Source organism: Mixophyes fleayi, chromosome 6, assembly GCF_038048845.1.
Source record: "Mixophyes fleayi isolate aMixFle1 chromosome 6, aMixFle1.hap1, whole genome shotgun sequence".
Taxonomy (NCBI): Eukaryota; Metazoa; Chordata; class Amphibia; order Anura; family Limnodynastidae; genus Mixophyes; species Mixophyes fleayi.
In genome coordinates this window covers 51,884,584-51,910,973 of record NC_134407.1, presented here as the reverse complement: position 1 = coordinate 51,910,973, position 26,390 = coordinate 51,884,584, and the positions used below count along the sequence as shown (strand labels likewise).

Genomic DNA, 26,390 nt, shown 5'->3' with positions numbered 1-26,390 from the left:
GAACACACATTTGTTGCTGTTACAGGTAGAACAATGGTTATGTCCCTCTGTGGGACAAGAGGATATTTTTCAGGGGCCACGGTATTTTCAACATTTGTGTCAGAGAGTGCAAGTACTATGACAGGCGTATTGTATGTTACATTAATACTTCTGTTTCTATCTAATTCTCCTATTTCTCATCTATTATGTGCAGATGTTTCCTAGTGCACTGGTGGAATGTACAACACTCTAGAAGACACCACATTCTTCTGTCAGAGCAGGTGTCTGTCAGTTGGTTGTGTTAATAAAGGCTTGTATGAGTGAGTGAGTGACAGCTATTAATTGTAGCATAGTTTCAAGTAACAGGGACTTGTCAATCACTCACCTGTGCTCTATTCCAATATCCGCCCACGGATTCTTAACATCCAAACTTCTCTTGAAAGAAAGTGAAATCCATGCATGTTTTGTATCTTTTTTATGAAACAATAATCTGTGTATAATCTATTAAAGCTCTTGTACTTTCCCATCAGCAACCGGCATGGGACTCGTGTGAGGTCAACAGTTATCATAAGACATGCTGGCAATGACATTGGACATACCCATAAGCTTTTTTCCTGATGTCACCTTTGACCTGTGGTTAATGTAAAGGATACACAGAATTATGGTTAGCAGGAGTGCACATTGCTGGAATTTATTTCATGGGTCATAAACATGCATTATACACACTTTGTGTAGGTACATTCACTTCTTGTATACTCCCTTTAGTTACATAACTGGTCATGTAAAGGGTCAGCCAAGATCCTGAGAAGCTGCCATTTTTTTACACAAGTGTCTTCATTTGTGGACGAGCTCATCTGTGTTGTTGTACATTTATACTAATGGCCTGGAGCAGGACACAGTTAACCTGTATAAAGCCAGTTTGAAAAGTTTGTACCCCTAACTTTCACAGCTCATCTGCTTTCCTTAGCTCTGACTATCTCAATAGAGAGTCCCACTGTTGTTCACCCATTGTTACATTCTTCTAAAAAAATGAATGCCCTTAATACTACAGACTAGCTTAGAAGGTTACTGGTCAGCTACAAGGCAGCCGAAAAATAATAAATATGATTCACAAAGAATCATATTTTTATCATTTGTGGACAGTGGTTGAAGTGGGCCACTTCTCCTACTGCCTTCAATGTAAACTTATCACATTCCATTCTTTTACATTTTCAATACAACCACTTAAAATTTTCATGTCCACTATCGTTTGTTAGTAGCTCTTTTATATATGTTTCCACGTTTTATATCCACAATCACAAATATATGTAATATGTCCATATTTTAACAATGATTGAGTCGAACACTGATTTTATATAAACCATTCATAGTATGCAGGTTAAACAGTATATTGTGCTGAATTTGGGAGACACACCCATAAAAAGGAAGGAAAGAGAGAAATTGGTATTTTTAGGATTATTTATTATTCTTTATTTATACAGTTTTGACATATTGCCAGTCACTGTAAATTGAGTTGCTCATGATATAAACAAATTGCATAGAATTATATACCAATATAAAAGCTGCCATTGTCAATTGACTTTTTTGTGTAGCTTTTGGTGGTGTGCTCGGTATGAGAAGAGACTGTTGGGAAATATACATTTTATTTATTAGATTTTTGCAGCCCAGCTTTATCACAGCTTAGCTGATTCTAAATATGTATCAGTTTGTCAAAACCACGTTTTGACAGGATGGACTGCCTATGCCACCCTGTCTCTTGTTGCTGGGAACCGGCTGGGCTTACTTTGCCACCGTTCCCTTTCATTATCCCAAATGTGCCCTCTAACCGCAGTAGGAGGGGCTTACAAATGCTGCCACCACTGGACTCCTTACCGGCATCCAGTACCGGGTTTCTTCTGGGTAACTGATGCTGCGAGTGTATCCCATTGCTGGTGTACCTGGACTGGTACTCCTGACCTCTTCTTATGGATCAAGGTTGCTATGGATGGATCCCCCCTGGCCTATCACACTGGCCAGAGCTGCTGGGTAGCGGGCAGATCGGTGGTACTGGATGCTGGGTCCAAACCTCAGAAACAGCTGGGAATGGATTAGATTTTGGGTCTAATTTGTAGGTCACAGGGATAGTGAAGTTTCCAAGCGGGTCTTTGAAGCAAATGGTGTTTATTTGCTCACCTGGTTGAAGGTACCAGGGAGCCAGCCCCCTGAGGTCTGAGCTATTTTTAGAATCAGGATGCAATTTGTTTACCCAAGCATGGATTTTCATGCAGTGCAAAGCTAACAATATTTACACTTATCTGTGATATCCTAAAACTTGATGTGATTTCCTGCATCTTGCTTTAGACGCAGGAAATCTAGTAGCAAGTCTTAATTAAACCTCCCTGTGTCTTCAGGTGCTGGACCCTCACAAATCAAAAGGTCTAATTAACATGAGATTAAAATACGTCCTTCAGACAGCTGCAGAATACACATTCCCAAAGAAAGTTACAAAACCCCAAACAAGTCATTTCCCTACTCCAAGATACACAAAGACTTCCTCACAAAGGCTTATTGTATCAGATATATACCTCAGAAATAATGCATTTCCTCTAGCACAGTTAAACAAATAAAGATATCTCCTTTACCAACATACACACAATATCAAAAATAAGTACATTTGCAATTATATGAATAAGCACCCTGCACTATTTCCTTTAAATAAATTTATACCGTAAGTTATTTATAAGTGATCCAGTCACACACGTGTTTTAAGCAGATGATTTAGAAGATGATGTTATAAGCATTCAGGCCACTGAAAAATTCCACAGTGTAATATTCTCTATACATGGATGTGTTTTGCACCAAATACAAATGTCTGCTCACTTAAATGTAAACTCTCTTTGCATAGGCACGCAGATGATCCATAATAACAGGAACAGGTTTCCTGAGTACTATTGTATGAGTACATCTTAAGTAAACAGACAGGGACACCGGAAAATATAACTTTTTATTTGTTTACATGCCAATTTAAAAACGGATTTATTTTGCATTCTATTTTTAGAATATTATATACTACAAGACTAATGATGTGCGTGCAAAGGGACACAAACAGTGGATTTATCTCACTTGTGGCTAACAAATATTGGCTGTGTGAGTCAGCAGATAGAACCTAGCCAGGCAATCCTATTCCGAGTGTGTGAAGATTTCTGAAAGAGAACATCATTTATGAAAGGGTGAAACAGTCTGGAATCATTGACAGCACTGGGGTCATGAGTTTGATTCCCGACCATGGCCTTATCTGTGTGGAGTTTGTATGTTCTCCCTGTGTTTGCGTGGGTATCCTCCGGTTGCTCCGGTTTCCTCCCACACTCCAAAAGCATACTGCTAGGTTAATTGGCTGCTATCAAAAATTGACCCTAGTCGTCTCTGTCTGTCTGTCTCCATGTCTGTCTATCTCCCTCTTTGTCTGTCTGTGTCTGTGTGAGTGTGTGTCTATATTAGGGAATTTAGACTGTAAGCTCCAATGGGGCAGGGACTGATGTGAATGAGTTCTCTGTACAGCGCTGCGGAATTAGTGGTGCTATATAAATAAATGATGATGATGATGATGATGTACCACGCATACATAGGCGCGCCTTCCGTAATCAATCCGCGCTATTTTTCAGAGATTTCTGATCTGACTAGAAGTACGTTTGGTTGAAAGAGCGAAAATGTCACTTGAGAAATCTTCCTACCTCACACTTCATCTTTTGCGGTCTCACCTCCTGAAGATCATGGAGGGGAGATCAGCTGTGTGGAAGGGGGTGTGGTGACGCCATTGCCTCACCATAGACCTGTCCCCGGTTGTGATTCAGGTCATGATGGGGGCGCAGCATAACAATCAAAATCATATTTTAAGCCACGCACCTCCCAGGATCCAGCTGAGTGACTCCTCGAAATTTGGGAGCCTCTTGGACATTGCAGAGAAGTTAAGAATCACCGCCTTTTCCATGTTTCCAAAGTTCATGTATGACTTAAATTCATCATGATAGTGAGTTCTTTTGTATTGTTTGAAAATGTATTTTACGTTTGTTGAAATGTACCTAGAATGCTCTTTCCTGCATAGCCTGGGCGGTGTAAGAGGCATACCTCTCACCTTTCACTATTTGTGGGCTCTGTCATATCACCTTGATTGGAACAGCATTGTCCCAGGGGGTCAGGAAGTTGGGAGGTATAGCAGACCAGCGGTGAGCAACTGTCACATGCACCTACCACTGGTGCACAGAACAAGGAACGGGTGATTAACAGCAAGTGAAGGGTGTGAGAGGCCCTATAACATTTCAAAAGCACTAGGGTGTTGCCATGCCTATTGCGATGTGACCATGCCCCACGTTGTGACATAGCCATGCCCCCTGTCCCGAGTCCCGGCACTAGAAAGTTGAGAGGTACGGCAAAAGGCACAGCATTGAAAGTGTTGGCTGAGGCCTGATTACCACCATATTCTAAGACATGGCAAAAACAAGTCCTTTTGCAGGAAAATGCAATATAGCAAACTGCTGAAGAGGGAACACCCCCATTGCATTGTTCCTCCATCAGAAAATGCAAAAATGTTGCACATCTGCAAAAATTTTGACATGTAGCATAAAACTGGGTGTATGTGCGTTCCTGAGAGGCGCCTTTGTAAATTATCCCTAGTATGGGGAACATTTTTGAAGACCAATGTAAAGGAATAATGTGATGTTACCAAAGAACCAGTCAGATAATAATATTTTCTTAGTATTCTTATTAACATCAATCTTTTTTATGTAGCACTAGCATACACCATAGCGCTATACAATTAGTCATATGGGTTTTGCAACTTTTTGATTCTTTTTGGTATTACATATAGTGTCAATAAACTGCTACATGTCAGCAGGGGAGGGCTGGCAAATCTTAGCTCAGGGGGCAAGACTTGAAATACAATGCAGGTGGACCAGTGACCCAGCCCAGGGTAGTCCACTATGGGACTGGCCCGAGGGGCAGATGCCCCCCAGCCCAGCCTGCCACTGCATGTCAGTAAATATTATAAAATGTGAAGCATAGTTGCCTACTCTCCCGGAATGTCAGGGAGACTCCCAAGTTCCTGGGAGCAGGGTAATCTCCGGTTACTGTCCACTTCTTTAGTTAAGGCTCACAAATATGATGTCAATCTAGAGGGCGGGGTCCCCCGATCTCCCGCATCACAACTTGCAGAAGTTGGCAAGTATGATGTGAATACAAATAAACTTAATTACATGGATTCCTAGATTCCATCATATAGTAAGCAATTGTGGGCCTTCAAGCTGAGTTGATTCTTTGAGGTTTAAATAGCTGTCAATGCATTATGACTGTTCACTCATTGGGCCTGAGACATTAAGGAGAGCAAGGCAAAAAAAAAGGAGTCAATTTGATCCTGGACAAAACCATGCTACTCTGCTAGGGGTGCAAATGTGTTTATTATTTTGCATATAAAGAAAATACTGGCTGCTTTTTGTGTAGCACACAAATACTTGACAACTTTTATTTTTACACAGAAATTTAAGTTGTTCATCCATTGTTAAATTTAAGTTGATCTAGGACATGCCCTACCCCAACTATAAATCTGTCGCCACATTTTAAATTTACCTCTCCCTCCAATGAAACATGGTTTTGCCAAGGAGCACCCATTTTTTTTGCTTTGCTCTCCTTAATGACTCAGACCCATTATGTCCATTTAAGTTAATTATTTTGATTTAGGGCTGTGTCACTTCCAAATCACTAATCATTTGACTACTGAAGCATAGTTTATTTGGTTATTTTCTAGAAATCCCCAGATACACCCTTATTTTGTCTATTGAGAGTCTGACTCACTTAAGAAAAACATAACAAATTTAGAAAAATAGTATTTTTTTCCCTATTTTACCTTACGTTAAAGAGCAAGTAAACACAGTATTTGCAATTGAAAAGTTTTTTCACTTTAATATTGAATTTCACAAACACTCTCCCTTTGCTGTACTTAACTTGGCCCTGGTACTGGCATATGCCCAGAGAAGGAGAGATCCTTTGCGTAACCAGCCCCCGTACTTGCCACCTGACCTTCTCTCCGTGATCTCCTAGAGGGTAGGTAATAAAAGTTGGCAAATATGATCAGGACATAAAATGTGGGAGGGGCTTCAGCTGTCTGTAATGGAGTGTTGAGATAATGCTGCAGCAGAAGTGGGGTTAATGCTGAACAGTATATATTACCTCCTTGGTTTATATCTAAAAATAGGTATTTTTGGATTTACTGGTAAGAATTGACCTTCTGTGTCCCCAAGGTTTGCAACATCTTAATCCATTACACAGTATCAACTTTATTTATTCTATTTGTTAACCCAGTACAACACTATCTGCATTAACGCGTTTGCAGAAAATGTAAAGTTGGTTGTTCCTCTTTAATCTATATGGTAAATTGTATATTTGTAGAGATGCTACATTCTCTGTTAATCTACACTCTGTATGACACCGAAGAGAGGAAATCCTGTCACACTTCTCTCTGTGGGTGTTGCTAAATTCTCAAAACACCTGGGGCTTAGCCAAACAACTAGACAGCCATATCAGGGCCATCTTAACAACATTATGGTCCCCGGGCAAAGCAGTGCACCGAGGCCCCTATATATATATATATATATATATATATATATATATATATATATATATATATATATATATATATATATATATATATATATATATATATATATATATATATATATGAGATAGACAGATGTACTTGCTCAGTGACCCTTGTAGGTTATTTTTGCAGTTTTTTTCTTTTGCAGGATTATTTATTCTAATTAAGAGCCCTGCCTATGGGGCCCCCTTGCCCGTGGGGCCCCCGGGCTCCTGCCCATCATGCCCAATGGAAAAGGTGGCCCTGAGCCATATCCCAACATTGAAATATGCAGATTTGGACAAAATAAGCCCCGCCCCTGCACAAACCACACCCAGGTGCTCTTGCATGCAAACATAAATGATCAGTCCTACAACAAACAGCCAATTAATAGGTAATTGGACCAATGGAGCTTCCACCATGTTTTAATATGGTCCTATAGGCTCAGTGGCGGAACTACCATTGGTGCAGCCCATGGAGATAATGGGGCCCGCTGTATGGCAGAGTGTCGGGAGCCGCAGTTCTGCATGGGTGCCCACAGCTTGCTAGGGCCGCCTCTACATAGACTACTGTTAGAAAAAGTTGTCTCAAGACAAGGAAATCAGTTTTACACAGTTTCTTCTTCATCCGGGATTGTACAATTGTTCTCAATAAATTGGAGACTGTTTTCTAGTGGATAATGACCAAAATAAACATACAATATATTAGTTTATAAGAAATGGTGGGCAGACATAGCAAACGTGTCAGCGATGTACATGAAGACTTCATAAACCCACATAGAAGATTGTATCATGTGTATATACAGTGGTTTAAATGCTTCTTTGTGTGAAACAGAGGAAATCTACTTTACAGATAAACTTTTGTATTTACAGCAGATAATTGTCCTTTAAGTACACGTTCACTCTCTGCTGTTACAATCATTCCTGTGAAGGAAATACAAAGCTTTCCCGATCTTGTGCCAACTCCAGGTATATGTTTGGACACCAGTGAAGTAATGTGCATTCTGCATATCTCGCTTGTGTGCTTTGCATCCCATTCACATTACGGTCATTTAAATGTTTGTGGATTTGTCATTTTGCATTATGATTGTTTTCAGTGATTATTGATTTATTTTTTCACCCCATTTTTTTTACCCCGGAACAAAATTATGATATAAATGTTTGATATGCGTGCATGGACTTATTTTTTAATTTAAAATTATAGCTTGGAAGATAGCATGCAATGCATGTACTATGCTTTATCTAGTATACAAAGTTGGGCATGAATTTAGCCTGTGACATTAACGCCCACTAGGAATGAATATAATATATGATTATACCTGGCTGCAGATTCTCTTGGGTTGTATAAACTTAAATATTTGCAATGTGTTTGCTGTGCAGGTTTTAGATATCATTGGTGAAAGGTTGATGACTAGTTTGTATTGTATATGGGATGGGTACTGTAACTAAATAGCCAATTGATTAAAAACTCAGTCTTCACTTTTCATCATGGGGGACATATCTGAAAACTGTTTTACAGGTAACTGTGTAGACAAGGAGGTCGGGACTATAGCAAATACATCTGATCCCAACAGTTTTTAACAGTTTAGAACTTTAAAGCAAATGTTTGGTTGCTATGGGCAACACCAACTCTTCTCTACCATTACCAGAAGAACCGTTTTCATTAATGTCCCCAAGTGAATCTAAGGTTAGTGTGACACTGGTTTTCCACAGAGGACAATTGTGTAGTTTGTTTTCATCAGCAATCTATGAACGATTTGGCATGCAGAGAAGAAAGCCGCTACATATCACTGCTTAACTGTATTAAATACACTGTTTTTGTGTTTAGTCAGATATACTTGATGATATTCAATACAGCTGCAGTTTCCAAAAGAGTTTTATCTTCTAGGCTAAATCGGGGGTAACAACAAAAGTCAGCAGATCACTGGAGGAAATTCACTAGTGCAACATCCTCCAACAGGGTTGGGCTGTCAAATTTTAGCCCAGGGTGCAAGACTCGAGACTCCACTCAGCAGCCTATTAGGAAGGTTTAAAGGGAAAAAAATGCAGGTAGCCCAGTGACACAGCCCAAGGTAGCCCAGTATGGGACTGGCCCCGGGGCTCCACAGCCCAGCCAGCCCCTGTCCTCCAGCAATATTAATAGATGTCTATTGGGATATTGCAGAAATGTCCAACCCTGATATTTACTGACAAAATAGCTGTGGAAAATTCACAGTTGTCACAATAACCTAAAGCTCATGTTTGATCTGGGATATATTACACAATGCTGGTGGCACATTTTAGAAAGTGCATCTCTTTAACATCTCTATGCCATGGACGACGTGTCTCCCAGCTCTGACTCGTACACAAAATGTTTGCAGCTTGATTAATATTGCATGGACTAATATGGCTGTAATATTTATTCATGTTTTTAGAAAAAATTAGAAGACACTCATATCTCTCTGTATGAAATTTAAAATAGATTAAAATATTAGTTTATGAAAACAGAAAAATCAAAGGTTTCAACAGCCCCTTCTTTTTTTTTACTGTAAACATTTACTTGAAGTCCGTTAATCTTTTATAAAAAGGCAGTTTGGGATATTCTCAAATGTCTGTGCAAATTACCATCCCATGACCCAAAAGGAGACTTTCATCAGTTCTCCAGTTTACAAGCTCATCATGCAGATTTGGTTTATTCATTTCCCTTGGGTATGACAAATAGCTCCACTCTGGATACAGTTGTATTCAACTCAGAGATCACAAGAGCTGGGCCTTATCTAGTGGAAATTGAAATTAACAACTGTGCCTGATAATATACAAACATTGTTGAAAAGCAGATGACAAAACCAGAAATCTAAACGAGTGTATTTAATAAAAGTTGCAGGGACACATGGACAGAGACCCGTAAATTATATTATATATTATAATTATATATAGTCATCTGAAGGTATAAGTAAAGCAATCCGTTCCTGGATATCTGATGCCATTGGCAGTAGATAGCACATATAGCTTTCCTGTTATTCTGGACCAAAGTAATTAACTATAAACTATCAACTGTGTAAGGTTGAGCTTCATGAGTCTGTCCCTATTATAAACTTTACTAGGTTGAACTTAGCCATGGTTATTTTATTTCTCGTCATAGATGTAAAGATCATAACATGTATTGGTAAGACACATGCATTAGAGGAATGTGGAATGACATTTTGCACATAGATGCACTTTATTGGTAAGACTGAAATAGTATTGAAAATCTATGTATTACTTGCATTGTCTTTCTCCTCCCACACTGCTTTGATGCAGAATCTGGTGGATCTATGCATGTTACTGTGTTGAGAAAAGAAAACAAATACATGCTTCTGTCCATCTTGAATTCTATACCTTGTATCTGTTGTAGAAGTGGATAATACTAAAGTCTGCACGGGAAAAGGAGTAGTGACCCTGCGAGCACCCGCACTACAGGGGGACGTCCAGAAAAGTAGATCCACCCTGGACATTGAGCTGTCACCGAGTAAGTTAAAACTCATTGGATTATATTTTCCTGTAAAGCTTCATTACCAATGACGTGCCAGAACAGTTCATGTTGCCGCTATAACATGACAGCAAACTTGAAAACATTTTTAAAAATTCTTAGTTTGTAATTTATTTTATATGTTGGTAAGGTATGGCTAGTACACACTGCGGTCATACTGAGAGCTTAACTAAGCCTGTAACATCACCTTGCAATGTGTGGAATTGGCATTTGATATATAATGACTTAAAGGGCTTACCGGCTCATGCATTGGCTCTCAAAACAATCCTAATGCATGCTGAGGCATGTCAGGACTCAAGGATGTCCCTGATTCAACTCGTTTATCAGATTCTATTGTCCGTGTTACACTTACACTGTTTCTTATGGTATTATAGGTTCTACCGCCTTAAAGATACATCACGTTGTACTATAATTTATTTGTAAAAATAAGAAAGGTGCCTCACAGAAAATAATGTAGCCATTGAATGAAAAGCGAGCTAATGTGCCATTCTGCTTTAAATAAAATTATTCTTCAACCTGGGCAGAACAAGCACAATGGCAGCTCCCAGTTATATAACAGTGCACCTGTCACCTACATTGTGTGGGCTGGATGTAAATGCAGCCTGCCAGTTCACTATAAACAAGTAGTATCACTGAGCCACAAAGGAGGAGCACATTAATAGGGCAGATATGATGATAGAGGCTTGGCCTGAATATAGTATACCCTTTCCTTTTTCTGGTTTTTTTTTTTTTTATTATTCTAGAAATGTTTCTAGAGATTAAATTGATGAAAATAAATCTTACCAAAAGATGCTGTTTTACTTCCCATTGGACAGTGAAATGCACATAATATCAGGAGTGTAGGAACCAGCGGGGCAGTTGCCCCCCCCCCCCCCCATGACTTCTGTTGGATGGGCAAAGACTGCTACTTTCTGAAGTCATGGTATCTGTTCTGAACAAGTGAAACTTTTTTAAATTATAGATTGCCTTAGTATAACTACCAAATGTTCTTTAATATAGATTGATTTAGTATAGATTTAATACAGATTGATTGTTTTGTTTATTTAAAAAAACTCTTAAGTGTTCCGTTCATAAACGTTTAATAAATAACCTGTATTTATAATGAACAACTATTCACTTTACTTTTACCCTGAATTTGGTGCGGTGCGTCCAGTAACAAACATGACATATAGCAATTTAAATTTAAAGCACATACCATAGCCAGTGAGGCAGTGACTAATATACTCCCTATCAAATGAGATTAGGCTATCAAGGAAATCTGAATAAAAACAAGGTTAAAGACTATGAAAAATGTCCATTTTTAAGATGAACAATTGAATGTATCTATCTTTCTATCAGCTTTTGTACTAATTGGTAATTAATATTAATAATATTTATTTAATAATGTATCAATACATTTTTAGCCAACACCTGAACCACTAACAAAAATGAACATAGGATTGAGAGTCTTTGTATATCTACAGTCACTGTTACAACTGTCGTAAAACGAGATACAAAGAAAAAGGGTCTCCAAGCCCTGTGCTAGTCCTTGATCTTTTGCTCCCCCTTGAAAATGTTCTTTCCTACTCCCCTGCATAATGTAGTATATTGTTGTGGTTGGAATCCTGATATTTTTCAGGGGCCTGACAAATGACATCAGGGGAACCACATCAGATCACATTATTAACTTAGAGCTCCAGCAGGTATAGTCTACGCTATCCACAAAGTAGGTAAACTTATGGCTTGCTACTAAGGCTGTCCAGAGGACACCGCCAACAAATCCTGGCAGATGCAGTTTAAAACTAAATGGTCAGAAAATAAAGTGGAACCCTTACCCAGTATATAGTGGACTATTGGCGCATGCCAGTTATAATGCCCAGCGAGTTCCAAGATTATAAACAGATGTAATATGTGAAGGGTAATGCCCAAAATCTTAAATGCCAGTGATAATGTCCAGTAAGATGCATAGACATAGCAGTAATGTTCAGTAAAATGGCCATTAGTAAGAAGGCCTCTTCATATGGACATCAGAGTAAGTGATCAGTTTTGGTAATGACCAATGAGATGCTCATTAGTAGTAATGCACATTATAATGCACTATTTGTTACACCCAGTAAGATGACTATCAGTGCTAATGCTCAGCCATATGGCAATCAGTAGTAGTATTGCCCTCTAAGATGTCCATTAGCAGTGACTCCCCTCACATTATGTGACCGTATGCTGCTTAGTTCTGTGGCCTGCCTCTGTCTGACCGTCGGCTCCATCTCACCATTAACGCTGGAAATAAGTTCAGCACATGGGGAGGCAGCACTACATTTTTGTTTATTTTTTAATAAAAAGATTCTACAGTAGTGATACAGAGTTTCTGTCCCCCATCCAAAACTCCAATACTGAATTTGGACTATTGTACTACATAAACTGTGCTTATGTACTATGCTCATTCTGACATCAGAATTATTAGGAAGAGAAGCAGTTATTTACTTGGGTAAGGATGGCGGCATGAGACCCCTCCGAGGGCCACTAATGCCACTGGTTTGTCTGTGCTAAGAGTAGGTCTTTTCTATATGCAAGGTGTAATGATAAGTATGGGAATACTGCTGGTATGGATATATGAATATGGATGGAGCGCTGTTGGGATAGTATCGTGGAGTCGCTGCTGGGAGTACTGCTGGTATGAATATTAATGGTGCACAGCTCGTATAATATTGTGGGGGCACTGTAATAATGTGAGGGAGCATTGGAAATCATTCATTATTTATGCACTGGGAGTGTCTACGGTCCTAGTCTGCCACTGGGACCAACATAAGTATAAAGGTAACTTTCTCCTTCCATTATTACTTTTCCATCCGAAAATTGTGTGTGTTCTAATTTTCATTCTTTCTTAAGCAAGTCTAGTGCTACAAAGTACAACTTTTTCAGCAAAAGCTTGTGTGCAGTTTTCCTATCTATGTTTATGATACACACAGTAAAGGGGGTTAATCAAAATCGGTATAATAATTTAAGTGTAAGTAGTTTTTAGATTCCCTTATAGCAAAAACATCCAAAAAACTGTTGTTCTGTATGGTCACAGTAAGTGCTGTCATGTCACGTCAGCTTGTCAGAACATCTCCCCTGGAGCTACTTATATATGATTGCAAATCACAGCCTGCAATTAATGTCATTTCAAACACTTGAAGCTCTCTTTTTATAGGTTTTTAAAACTGTAGCGTGCACTTCCATATGTATTATGCTCACAGAGCCCAAATCACATCGTGTTCACAGCTTTCAACTACTTGATTGTGTTTTCCCTTTTAAACTGACTGATTGTCAATGGACAATTCTTCCTTTATTGCTATGAAAGAATTCTTTGTGTCCATAAAGGTCAGAAACAGTGAGGACACGATATGTAACGCCAGTTACTATGGCACTCTGCATTAGCAATCCGTTACGGGGCTGGTGGCTGCAGGATTTTAGCTCTCAATGTCTTTTTGACATCTAACGTTTTTTTCTTTTTCTTTATTTGCTTAAATAAAATGGCGAATTGGCAGCAGAAGGAGAAGCAGGTAAGAAGACTTTAAATGGATGTATTTTCTGGGAGAAGCAATTTAGGTTCTCTGTCGAACTCTGAAAATTCTTCTTCGTCTGCGTAGATGACAGGCCTCCTTCAGTAGCTGAATCTAATGGGGATTCTCAGCCCTCTTCCCTGATTGTCAAAGGATTTCGGAGTGTGCGCCCCAATCTTCCATCTGAGATCAAGACACAGGTACTGTACAGTAAGGCTTTATGTACTCAGTTTTAGTTTATTTTTTTGTCTTGCTATTCTATTTGTATCTCTTCTTGGGGATATATAGATATTTTTTTTATTATTACGTAGTTCAAGACTTCACTGTCCGTTATTGCAATAAAAATTAAAGTGGATCTTTTCTGTAATACTTATCCAGCATATTTATTCACTTTATCATGTATTCATTATAGTATATATTTAATATAGTTAACCTCCTATAACCGTTGTGTTAACAATCCATCACTTTGTTATAATGCTCATTGTTTTTGCCATATTGGGATTATACTACCTTTCTCCTATTCCAGTTTGACTGAATGTGACATGGAGTCCTAGAATTGACTAAACACTATTAGGCAATTGAGAGCATGATTATTGCTATGTTTCATTGTATAATCAGGGAAGGGTACCTTGAATATCGTGCAGCTCTTGTGCCACCAGTATAAATAGCGCACGGTCTGCATTTTTTTTATTTTCCAACCTCCTACAACTACCTGCATTAGATCTCTGTCCCTGCAGCCAATGAAGAATCCCATCTCACATCTGTTTAAGTAGCTGTGCTTCCTTTACATAGTTATTGTGTAAAAATTTGTCTACATGATCAAATCTTATGCATGCAGTCAGCACTTTCAGTACATAGTAATGAAAGCACTAATGCCACAGATTATCAGGGCAGTGTATGAATATTCACCCATGAAAAGATCTACCACCTCTCCTACCTCCCAGATTACTTGCTGTGCAAGGCCAGAGGTTAAGATATTTAAGGTCAAGAAAGTTCTACACTCCTCGGCCTCATGCCAGGGATGGGTAAATGGTGTGCTGATGGATACATTTTATAGAAGAACTCATCGGCACTGAGGACGTACACTCAGTGGCCATTATATTAGGTTCACCATTCTGGTGCTGGGTAGAACCCCATTTTTGCCCCAGAACAGCCTGAATTCTTTGTGGCTTGGAATCAACAAGGTGCTGGAAACATACCTTAGCTTAGAGAGTCTGGTTCATATTGACATAATATCATTTTCCAGTTGCTGCAAATTTGTTGGCTGCAAATCTGTTCCACCAAATCCCAAAGGTGATCTATTGGATTTAAATCTAAGGACTGTGGAGGCCATCAGCGTACACTGAGCTCAATGTCATGTTTGTGGATCCAGTTTGAAATGATCTATGCGTTGTGATATGACACATTACCCTGCTGGGAGTAGAAGATGGGTATACTTTGGCATTAGCGGGATGCACGTGGTCAGCAGTAATAGTCAGGAAGGCAGTGACAGATGCTCAATTCTTATTAAGGGGCCTAATGCATGCCAAGAAAACATTACTCACACCATTACACCACTACCACCACCAGTTTGTACCATACCAAGACAGGGTGGGTTCATGAATTCATACTCCAAATTTTCAATTGTCAAGTTTTCGTGAGCTTGTGCCCATTGTAGCATCAGTTTTCTGTTCTTAGCTGACAGGAGTGGAACCCAGTGTGGTCTGCTGGTGTAGCCCATCCACTTCAGTGTTTGACTTGCTGTGCATTCAGAGTTGCTCTTCTGCATGCCACTGTTGAGTTTGAGTTACTGTTGCCTTCCTGTCAGATTGAACCAGTTTGTCCATCCTCCTTTGACTTTATTAAGAACTGGATGGTTTTTTGTTTTGCGCACCATTCTCTGTAAACTCTAGAGCAGACCTGGCCAACCTGTTGCTCTCCAGGTGTTGTGAAACTACAAGTCTCAGCATACCTTGCCAGCTATTGACTGGCTATTTGCTAGCACTGCATGCTGGGGTTTGTAGTTTCATGACACCTGGAGAGAAACTACAAACCTCTAGAGAAGTTGGCCAGACCTGCCGTAGAGACTGCTGTGCGTGAAAGTCCCAGCAGATCAGGAGTTTCTGAAATACTTAAACTGTGTCTGGTAACAACAATCATTCCACGGTCAAAGCCACTTAGATCACATTTGTTCCCAATTCTGTATTTGTTCTGAACAACAACTGAACCTCTTGACCAAATCTGCATGGTTTTATGCATTGACTTGCTGCCACATGGTTGGCTGATTTAGATATTTGCATTAACAAGCAGCCGTACAGGACAGGTATACCTAAGAAAATGGCCAGTGCGTGTGTGTTGCACTTCAAAAGTCTAGTCTGGTAACTGCTTTAGTCTATTGTACCTTATCAGTGTGAATTAAGACATGGCTTTATAGACTGTGGAAATTGTGCAGAGTAATGTACTTGTATATGTGTGTATGCATGTATGTGTGTGTGTATGTATTTGTGTGTGTAATAAATAAATAAATATATATATACATATATATATATATATATATATATATATATATATATATATATATATATATATATATATATATATATATATATATATATATATATATGCGGTGAACATTTTTGTTCTCTACTTTACAATGGCTGCAGAGCAGAGGTGTGAGTAGGGGACCAATGAGATGCTGCAACATCTGTGATTGTTGCTTCTGATTGGCGTGGAGCTATAATTTCCACTCCCTTGGTGGTAGTGCAGCTGCACATATGCAAGTCACAAAACAACCACAAGAAAGTAGGAGCCATCCTTAGCCAGGAAAGTGGTTACAATTGTTAGTGTCTAGCTGTAACTTTCTAGGTGTCGTAGCTATCTGGCTTCTCCACTCTTTGTCCACTCCAGATGTAAATCTTCCTGTTATGCAATATATTACATCCATAGAAAATACATAGGTTTTTGACTGAATTAAAGAAGCAATAGAAGTAAAATACAATACAACAAAACTACTCTTATGAAGAAAATGGAATTAGATATAATAAATGGAATTATATATAAGAAATAAAGGGAAAATGTAATGGTACAGTTGCCTTTGCAGTCCAGTAACACCAAAACAGTCATAGTCGTTGAACCTGTTCTTCAAACGTTCATATCAACTGGCTATTATCCAGGAATGATTACCCACAAAGGCAACCTAGATAAGTGGCTAATGTCAGAACTTGCAAGGGGGCTGTAGAGATAGATTACAGAATTATTTCCTCCTTATCTAACAAAGGACTATTTTTTTCCTTCATTACTATGTTATAATAATCAAATACTGGACAAATCTGTATAAGTAGAAGTTACTGATTGAGCTTGCAAACTGTGATCTTTGTGGATTGAAATATTTCAGCGATGTTAGCTGTCATTATAGATGGTGGAAGGTTTGTTCATTTATGTGTTTAATTATAACAAGATATTCATTACATCATTCCACTACATCAGTGTTGGCTAACCTGTGAGACTCCAGGTGTTGTGAAACTACAAGTCTCAGCATACTCTTCCAGCAATAAGCTGCTATATATTGGCAAAGCATGCTGGGACTTGTAGTTTCACAACACCTGGAGAGTCACAGGTTAGCAAACACTGCCCTACACCATCACTATCCAGCAGCACTGATACAGTTAGATGAAAAATCCATTTCTATATTGAAAGTTTTAGATGTCCTTGTGATACTCATTGTCTGACCATTTCTTCCTTTTCTTTTTGTTCTACATTGTGTGTTCATAAACCATGTAGAAAACTCTCCCTCCCCCAATTCCTCCTCCTCCCAAAGAGGAGAGCTTTGCATGGCGCCCACACACTAACACTAAACTGTCTTACTTAAAACCAGTGCCAATCTTGGATGGGCTTTACCTGAGTGCCCCCAAGCCTTATATACCGCATGCTGCTAGCACATCACGCAGCACAGCTTGTATTCCCACTGGTAGCCCAGACCTCTCTGCGGATCACAGTAATGTCCCTGCCTCACTCCTTCACTCTGCAGTACAGCATGCTGATAGTGGGTCTCTGCTATCAGACACGTCACTCAAACACCAGCCCAGTGGGTCTAGCAGTGCAGAAAGAAGCGTTGCTGGAATGAATTTGAGTCATGAGCCCAAAGCCGATAAAAAGGTCAGCAGTCTATATGTAGCTTGTTTATCTAACAGCACTGGCTCAGCTGCATCTGAAAATCCCACCAGCGTTGCACATGATAAAACAGAGGTTGCTGAATTGGGAGCTGATGTAACTAAATCACCAGCCACGAACATTGTTTCTTCGATAATAGACACCGGAAAATCCCCACCTCCCATCCCTCCCAGGCCATTCTTTGACCCTGTCCCAAGTAAAGATTCTATTAGCTATGGTGAAATAGATACTTTCTGGAATCAGTGTCCTTTACATCAAGATATGGGACGCACAGAGCCAGATACACAGCATCCTGCTGGCCGTGTCAACATGACTGCAAAGGAGTCCCACTTTACATCAAAGGCAAAACATCCCCCAAGGGCAGAGAGATTCCGTGGCATGGTACATGTTTCATATATTTTACTTTCCATTATGTTCTGCTCAGCACTAATACCGTCTTGTTACTGTCTTTGTCTGTGTAGCTGAAATAATGTTTGTTACTTTTCCAGTAAACTAATACTCTCATTTTTATAGCACAATCATTTACCTATTGTATCTGTAACTCAATAGCTGTTTTTATAGTTTCCTTTTCAGTTACACTTTAACTGTATTCACTCTTGCAGGAGAGTCCAGATATATGGGCATTGTGTTTAGGACTGTAAGGACTGTTGAAGTGACCTTTTTTTATTGTTTGTAATGGTTATTTTTGCTCTTGTGTCTGTTTTTTGTTTGCTTGTTTTATCACAGTTTTGCAGTCTCTCCTCAAGCCTCTGCAGCATGGTTTTATTTGACATGTGATCGCATGTCATGTCACATCTGCACACTTAACGTGTATAAATTTCCATCCTGCGTAACGACACCTTATTTCCCACAGGATGGCACTTCAATCACAGCTCAGCCTGAGGTTATAGTAATCCCACTCATCCAGGTTAAAGTTGAAAGAGAGCAAGAAGGCACTTCGAGCACTCCACCGCCACCTCTCGTACCCGCTGGCAAACTCTCAGCATCCCCAGAACTTGTCACCTCTAACTTGGCTTTTCCGACACTTGATGATTTTATTCCCCCTCATCTGCAAAAGGGATCAAACCATATCCCCAGCTCTCCCAATTTTTCTATACCAAACAATCTACCGTCTTGCTCTCCAACTCCTTCACTGGTTCCACCGGTAACAGAGGACTCGCACAGAGTCTGGGAACTTGATAACATTGGAGCCATCTTACACACAGTAAGCTGCTGATACCCTCACTGTATACTCACAACATAAGACTTCCTTGCTAGCTTACTAAACACCAACAGGTCAATTCCTGCCTTCCGCCAGAAAGCATGATTAACCGTCTCTATTCCTCTTATTATTGCATGTATATCTAACTGAAACTGTTTTTGATACTGGATTTAATCTCTTTGACTATGTTGGATAATGAGGTTTTTGTGTTTATGGAAATTGTTATTTTTCAGTGTAAATCATATAATGGTATGTGTGACTTTGAACCGTTATATGGGACTGTAAATAAACAGATTGTGTAATACCGTTGTTAATGTCTTCCACTCTCCGGGCGATAACACACCTGTTTTGCATAGTTTGAACAGCTCTGCAGGCGTCTATTTGTCTCTGTCTAGAATGACGATGCAAAGCTTATTTTTCTGTTCGTCCCAGTGAAGCCCAGGGAAGGATCCCGTTTCATTTGATACTGCATGTGTTTTGCATGTCTGACTTGTTACTGTTAAAGAGAACCTGTCACTCCGTTCACAAACTGGGTAAATGTTCTAACAGAGTGAAATATATCACTGGGTGTGCTTTAATAGGATAATATTGGATTGCAGATTTTTTGGGGAGAAGTAAAATGATAGCAGTGTACTCGTCAGAGTTTTTAGTGAGTTTAGTGTTTATAAATTTGAATAAATACAGTGTACTTTGTTTTCAGGAGCCTGTGGCAGATGACGTTCCTGCTCCCAGTTTGAACAATGATAAACTTTCCTCGTTTGCACCAATAAGCAAGCCTTCAGTGTATCCATCAACAACCACTGTAAATCCTACCATAGTACTTTTGCAGCATAATCGAGGTAAGATTAATCAGGTAACTTGCAGACGTAAGCAACCATCGCTCCTACGGCTGCTGTCAAGCTTAGTTCCCAACATGCTTTGCCAGACTGCCAGTGAATTTTAAGTTGCCTGATCTATAGTAGTGAATCATGAGGAATTTGTCAGGATGTCTCCCCCTCCCCCTTACAATATTTAAATAATTGCTTTACATAGTAATTTTCAGTTTAGCAATGTGTTATTATATTTTTGGACTCTCTTCGGTCATGTGTCATTAACTTGTTTGTGTGATAATTTGATATCCTTGTATAAATGCCACGTTTTGCTTTAGTCTGTAACCGCAAGTTCTTGTGAAGAAAATATTGCCGTCCCCGCTGACAATTGACATATGAATATCATAATATTATAGTGCCTACAAAGCAATATTTCCAGTCAGGCACTTGCTCTTCAGGCTTCTAGTTGGATAATATAACCTAGACTGTAATTACTTTTCCTTTATATATGTTGTTGTTAGCTGACCTCTAACTGCCCACTCAGAACACATGGGCCTGTGGAATGTCACAGTTCCTGAATAAAAATTTTGTTATTCTAAACGATGGATGAATCGCAGAATACGATCTATGAGCCCTTTCACACAGGCATAAACACAGTTATTTACTTTATAGCAAAAAATGTGCATTGTAAATGATATGCAGTAGTTATAATGGGTAATCATTCCCACTTTATAACTAATCCACGTCTTGTCAGTGCATTGCAATCAAGAACATGTGTATTATAGCCCCGCATCCTTATGAAGGTGGGATTTTGGCACTTGCCGATTTAGATTAAAGTGCATATTGCATTAAATATGTTTGTTTATTATAAAGAAAAAATGTCTTCACTCTGGTGCTTCTAGGTAAATGCTGCCTAAGTACCTTTAATGAATTCACCATAAATTCCCTAGATACACCATAGAACAAATGTATAGTAAGAGTATATAACGACGCTTAAACCTCCACAGTACCGCAAATCTCAATAAACAATGTTAACTACAAAAACTGGGCACCAAAAATAAAACAGTATTTTTATATAGTGTCTATTATAGATCCTATGTACAAACACAGACCGAACAGTTCCAAAATTTCATGTGGGTATTTTTTCTTTTTAGAAACATAAAAGGAGAGAAAACTGCAAACAATCGTTTGGTATTGTAACCAAAGACAGCAAAAGGTTATAAAACATAAAAATAAAATGAACAATAGGATAAAACAATAGGATAAAACACAATGATATTCCATAACACACCCCTTAGTGAATACACTCACATTATAGTCTCCTCGCTTCTCATTAGGGGATCAGTGGTGGCTTGATTGAGAACCAGTAGTTTTCTGAAGGTCAGCGGCACTTGATAAAGCAATCCGCAATCCTTTTAGCACAATAACTCACCACATAAAAGGGAAAAAAAAGATATAGGAGTGCATCTAGTGTGTTACCTCTTAAGTAATTAAAAAGCGGATTTCTAAAAACTCTCATTAAAATACTTGGAACAGGTTCATCATAAATACAGTTCCCCTTCTGGAGTCTGTAGGAGCGCCTAATGAGAAGCGATAAGATTGTAATGTGAGTGCACTCACAAAGAGTGTGTCTAGGAGTCCTTTATTTATTTTTTATTTTTTTGTACAGACATTTTGTTTTTCTGTTTTCTAACCTTTTGCTATTTATGGTTAGATCATCACACTATTGTTTGCATTTTATCTCTCTTTTATGTTTCTGGGAGAAAAAATATCCACATGAAATTCTGGAACTGTTCGGTCTGTGTTTGCACACAGGATCTAGAATGGACATTATATAAATATATTGTTTTATCTGTTATACCCAGTTTTTGCACTTAATATTGTTTATTTATTAGCATAAACACCGTCGCGCTTTACAGTTGCGGACAGACACAGTAAGACTGGATATCCACAGACAGACGTAGAGGTTAGAGGGCCCTGCTCGCACGCTTACAGTCTATAGGGAAATAGGAGTTTGATACATGAGGTTAAGTGCCACTTATTCCATATCGGTGCCGCCAGATAGCAATGGGAACAAGTGGTTAGTGGGGCCAGTCTGGGTCAGAGGGTCCAATGATAGAGTAAAGTGACACGCAGAGAGAAGGGCTTCAACATCCGGATAGTATTTACTTCAGAATATGGAAACATAGGTGATGGCACAGTTGGTAGGACTGTAGATGTGCACACCATAGTTCTATTACAATGCACAATCATTGTGTGTTATAGTTTTACAACCAGTGGTTTAATAAAGTGAGGTTGTAAAAAAGATGCCCGTTGTTCTCTATTATCTCTAAAGCTTGCCAAAGTTTTCTCATTTTTAATCAAATTGGCCCAACATCGCACTGTGTGGGCCTCATTATGACCGATCAAAATCCATTCCGGATGGATATCATGTAATCTATCAGGCTGGTAAATCACCGTGACCTATGATCTCCATCGGTGCCCAAGTGAGGCCAGTGGCTGGCTAGCAAGGGGAGGGGTGCGCTTGGCGGCCAGATGCACTGTGCTTGTCCATCCTGAATGACCAAATCTACAATGTGCCAGCCATTCAGAGATCAGGCCCAAGAGGACCAGATTGTACCGTTCAGTTTATCCTCACAAAAGTGTTTTTTGAACCCATGAATTCAATTTTGACTAATGACCTGGAACAATCATTGCCATATGTTGTTTACTAATTGTAGCTGTAGTAGTTTGTGAGCCACCGCTAAACCTAATATAATGTTTATATATTTATTTACACTTCTGTTGTCCTTTGATTGTGCCATTTGTCTTATTTTACTGGCTGTCCACTGATTGTGTCACTGGCTATAGATATTGTCCACTGGTTATCTCACTCTGTTCTGCTCTTTTGCCCTCTGATGCATTCTCACATTGGTCACCAGTTGAGTCTATCATTGTTATTGCATATAGCTTGTATTTGTAATGCATGGTACAGCTGCACACTTGTCTTACACATATTTCTGCTTTTTTCTTACCACAGAGCAGCAAAAACGGCTTAGTAGTTTGCCAGGTAGGACACTGATACCACCAATGCTTGTTTTTTTGCTTGTGCTTCCATTTAGAGGACATTGTCAATAAACATTGAGCACCATTCTCCTCTGCTCTATCCTAGTGAATATTAAAGGACACCCATAAATCTTATGCATAAATAATACAATTAATAATTATTAATTGTACATTACATTAATAATGTATGTACAATCACATGTGTAAAATGTATGTAGTCACTTGGATAGTGGTTTGTCCAGCAAATGTTCTTAAAGTGCACCTGTCGCCTACTCTCAGTGGTGGGAGCCATTTTGTGTGCTGTACCAAGATTCATGAGAATGCATCCTATTGATTCACTAGTGACATCCCTGAGGCAGAAATGCAGCATATTGTGACTTACTGAGGCATGCCTCCATGATGTTACTAGCTGCTTGTGATGTTGAGGGGTACGACATTTTCATAAATAGTCCATACTTTCCAACTTTTTGTAGTTGGTGTCCAGGAGCCTCCGAGGGGGAGGTGGGCGTGCGGGGGGCGGGGCACAGAAAATCACCTCATTTTGGACACGCGTCATTTTACAGCGGGGGGGCGGGGCCAAATGCCGCGATTCCCGGAGAATTGTGGCATTTTGGCCCGAATTCTGCCCACTTTACTAGGAAAGTGGTCAGATGCGGGAGATTGCCATACACTCCCGGGAGTCCGTGAGACCCACCCGAAATGCGGGAGTCTCCCAGACATTCCGGGAGAGTTGGCAAGTATGAAATAGTCATTGAGCCCACAAAATGGCTGCATCCACTGTGTGTAGATGACAGAACTAAAAGGCTAATTTCAAATAGGTTTTAGTGTACACGAATTCAAGAAAACATTAATTGACTGTTAGTTATTAGAATACTGAACCTCTATCAGGATCATATTCAACTATGCTTGGAATGGGTAACTCTGATATAATATATCTCAGATAAAGAACCTATTACATGCCCATGACAGCACTTCTCAGTGTTCCTCTTACCAAACTCTTGCTGTGCAAATAAGACTGAATAATAGAATGTTGTGACATTTAAATGTTTGGTCTTCTGGCCATTGGTACTGTAAATTATACATATATAACTTGGTAAATAGAGCTCATGCATGCTAAATCGTCTAACCTCGTAAAAAAACATAGCACAGTGGTTGCATACATTCGTAAAAATGTGAAAGTTTAAAGATCCTCTACACAATAAGTTTTAGATGAATTAAGCTATTTAGAATAGTGCTTCTTTTTATTTTCTGAAAATGTAGCACTATAAACAGGTAATGTGCAGTTATGAGTCGCCCTCTTGTGTTCGATACACTACAGTGCTAACGACATTGACTAACAGTGTTACATGGAGCTAGAGTAACATAGAGTACACTGTAGAATGTTACACTCAGGGCAGTGATTGTATCAGTTTTGCTAAAACCCACAAATTATTATCTCATGTTGTTTTATAGCAACACCCCAGAGTGGAACTTTCTGTGTCTGACTAAAGGAGTTGAATAAAAGGTGCAGATGAATGGAATAATTCTCAGTTATAATTGCTGCTGTCAGAACATGATTAGCTTTCAGCGTAATGAGGACTGCAGCATTCACATAATTGCTACACACTTCACTGCTATATCACATGAATAAAAGATTCAGCTGCCTCCTACGTGCCTGATTATGGGGCAGATAGGAACTAATATTATGCTGGTAATAAATGTATTTCTGTGTTTGAGAGCAGTATATGTTATAAATTCATGAACATAATATTTATAGAAATGGTGCTTTACTGAGGTTATCACTTTAAGATTCTTCACAAACACTGGTATGTTATAAAGAGCAAAAATGCATATAATCATATTTGATTTCTACCCTTAGTCTGGTAAGAACAGTGCCTTTATATGGTCATAGATGGAACTGCTTGCTGACTATTTATTTCCATTTAGTGTATGAGTTTGACCTGTCCTGCTATATTGTCATATGTCAGTTATATTAAAAAATTAACATCAATGGGAGCTCTGAAACCTTAATGATTAAAGACAGTTTCTTGCAATATATGCTTTCCAATGATGCATATTATAATATTATTAATGCCGCTTTGTGCACTTGAGAGTTATGTTCATTAGAACATGTTTGAAAGACTTATGGTAAATGTAAAAACTTTACACTGAAGTGAACAGCATCAGTGTCCCCACGTTGCCCAGATTCTTCACACGCTTTTGACTATTGCACCAACCTGGTGTCACACGCTCACATTTCTAGAATGTATTTTTACAGCAGGTTGTTCATTTCCAATGTGACTATTATGTAGCGTGGGTATTCTGTCCTGTTTGAGAACATACCGTGCCAGCAGTGTCATGAGATGATTTTGTGTTAAATTCCAGATCCTGTCCTAGATGGCTGTGCCAGTGAGAAACCGGAGCCAGTAACAGTCCAGGAGAGGAAGCGGCTGGATCCCCCAGTGCAGAAACCAGTGCTAGAGAATACAAGGAGAGAGGTCTACTCTCCTCATTACCCAGGAGATTTGTTAATGGACGAAGTAGGCATACCACTGCGGGTAAGATACCTGTGATGTGAGTGTGTGCCAGTCAGTGGATGTCTGTGGTAGGGGCTTCAACTTGCTAAAATAACCCTTAGGGCTAGATTTACTAAACTGTGGGTTTGAAAAAGTGGAGATGTTGCCTATAGCAACCAATCGGATTCTAGCTGTCATTTTGTTGAATGTACTAAATAAATGATAGCTAGAATCTGATTGGTTGCTATAGGCATCATCTCCACTTTTTCAAACCCGCAGTTTAGTAAATATACCCCTTAGGGTCTAAGGATTTGCGATATGAAGAGTCATTTCTAAGTGGATTTACCCTTTAAAGGCCCACTGATCCGAATATACTTTTATAAAAGAGCCATTGACTACATTCACAATTAGATCAGATACCTTGAAAAACAAATTGAGATATTTATTTGTCATTTTGTTGGTGTGTGCACTAGATATAGAAATACCTATTTTCAGCCACACACCAGAGAGAAACAAAATTGCAAAAAAGTTACAAAAGTAACACAATCGTAACTTTATCTGGTGTGTTTTCCTTTCTGATATGCTCCTGGAACATCTGCATTTACATTTGTAACTGTTATTAGTAGCTTTTCTTTTTATATAAGCATACTTCTATTTATGGTTTAGCGGTCCTTTGATTACACTATTTCTTCACCAATGTAGATAATCTGTTTTCTGTCTTTTAAAGAACACAGAGAGATCAAAGGATTGGTACAAAACCATGTTCAAGCAGATCCACCGCCTGAATAAAGGTAATGTTTAGCATTGATGGTTTTCCTTATTGCTTTATTTTATCCTTATTTTCACATTGAAATACTGGTATTAAATCACAATCGCACTTGTTGTTCTCCTATAGGGTATCATTTAGAGTTGGATATACATTAAATATAAAGATACGATTTTCCATACTGCACATGTAAATGAAAAATGCAAATATGTGTGCACATACGTCAGTTTATACATATTTGTACATGGCTGACTTGTCTCCTTTTTGCCTGGAGAGTGCATAGTTGACTTGTGTCTCCTTACCCCTGAAGAGTG

General features: G+C 39.0%; 1 protein-coding gene across 36 annotated transcripts in view; it reads left to right on the top strand.

The window, feature by feature from the left end:
* The window catches only part of LOC142161173 (sorbin and SH3 domain-containing protein 1-like), a 283,529-nt gene that overhangs the window by 173,303 nt on the left and 83,836 nt on the right, over positions 1-26,390 (top strand). For 25 of the 36 annotated variants that reach the window (XM_075216482.1, XM_075216484.1, XM_075216500.1 and 22 more), the window contains 10 exons: positions 7,456-7,551; positions 9,956-10,069; positions 13,597-13,611; positions 13,699-13,811; positions 17,371-18,141; positions 18,614-18,964; positions 19,662-19,800; positions 22,790-22,819; positions 25,180-25,352; positions 26,038-26,101. In XM_075216482.1, coding sequence (XP_075072583.1) covers positions 7,456-7,551; positions 9,956-10,069; positions 13,597-13,611; positions 13,699-13,811; positions 17,371-18,141; positions 18,614-18,964; positions 19,662-19,800; positions 22,790-22,819; positions 25,180-25,352; positions 26,038-26,101 — 1,866 coding nt within the window. The remainder of the gene's footprint in view (positions 1-7,455; positions 7,552-9,955; positions 10,070-13,596; positions 13,612-13,698; positions 13,812-17,370; positions 18,142-18,613; positions 18,965-19,661; positions 19,801-22,789; positions 22,820-25,179; positions 25,353-26,037; positions 26,102-26,390) is intronic. The other 11 variants (XM_075216517.1, XM_075216513.1, XM_075216515.1 and 8 more) reach the window with 6 other exon arrangements.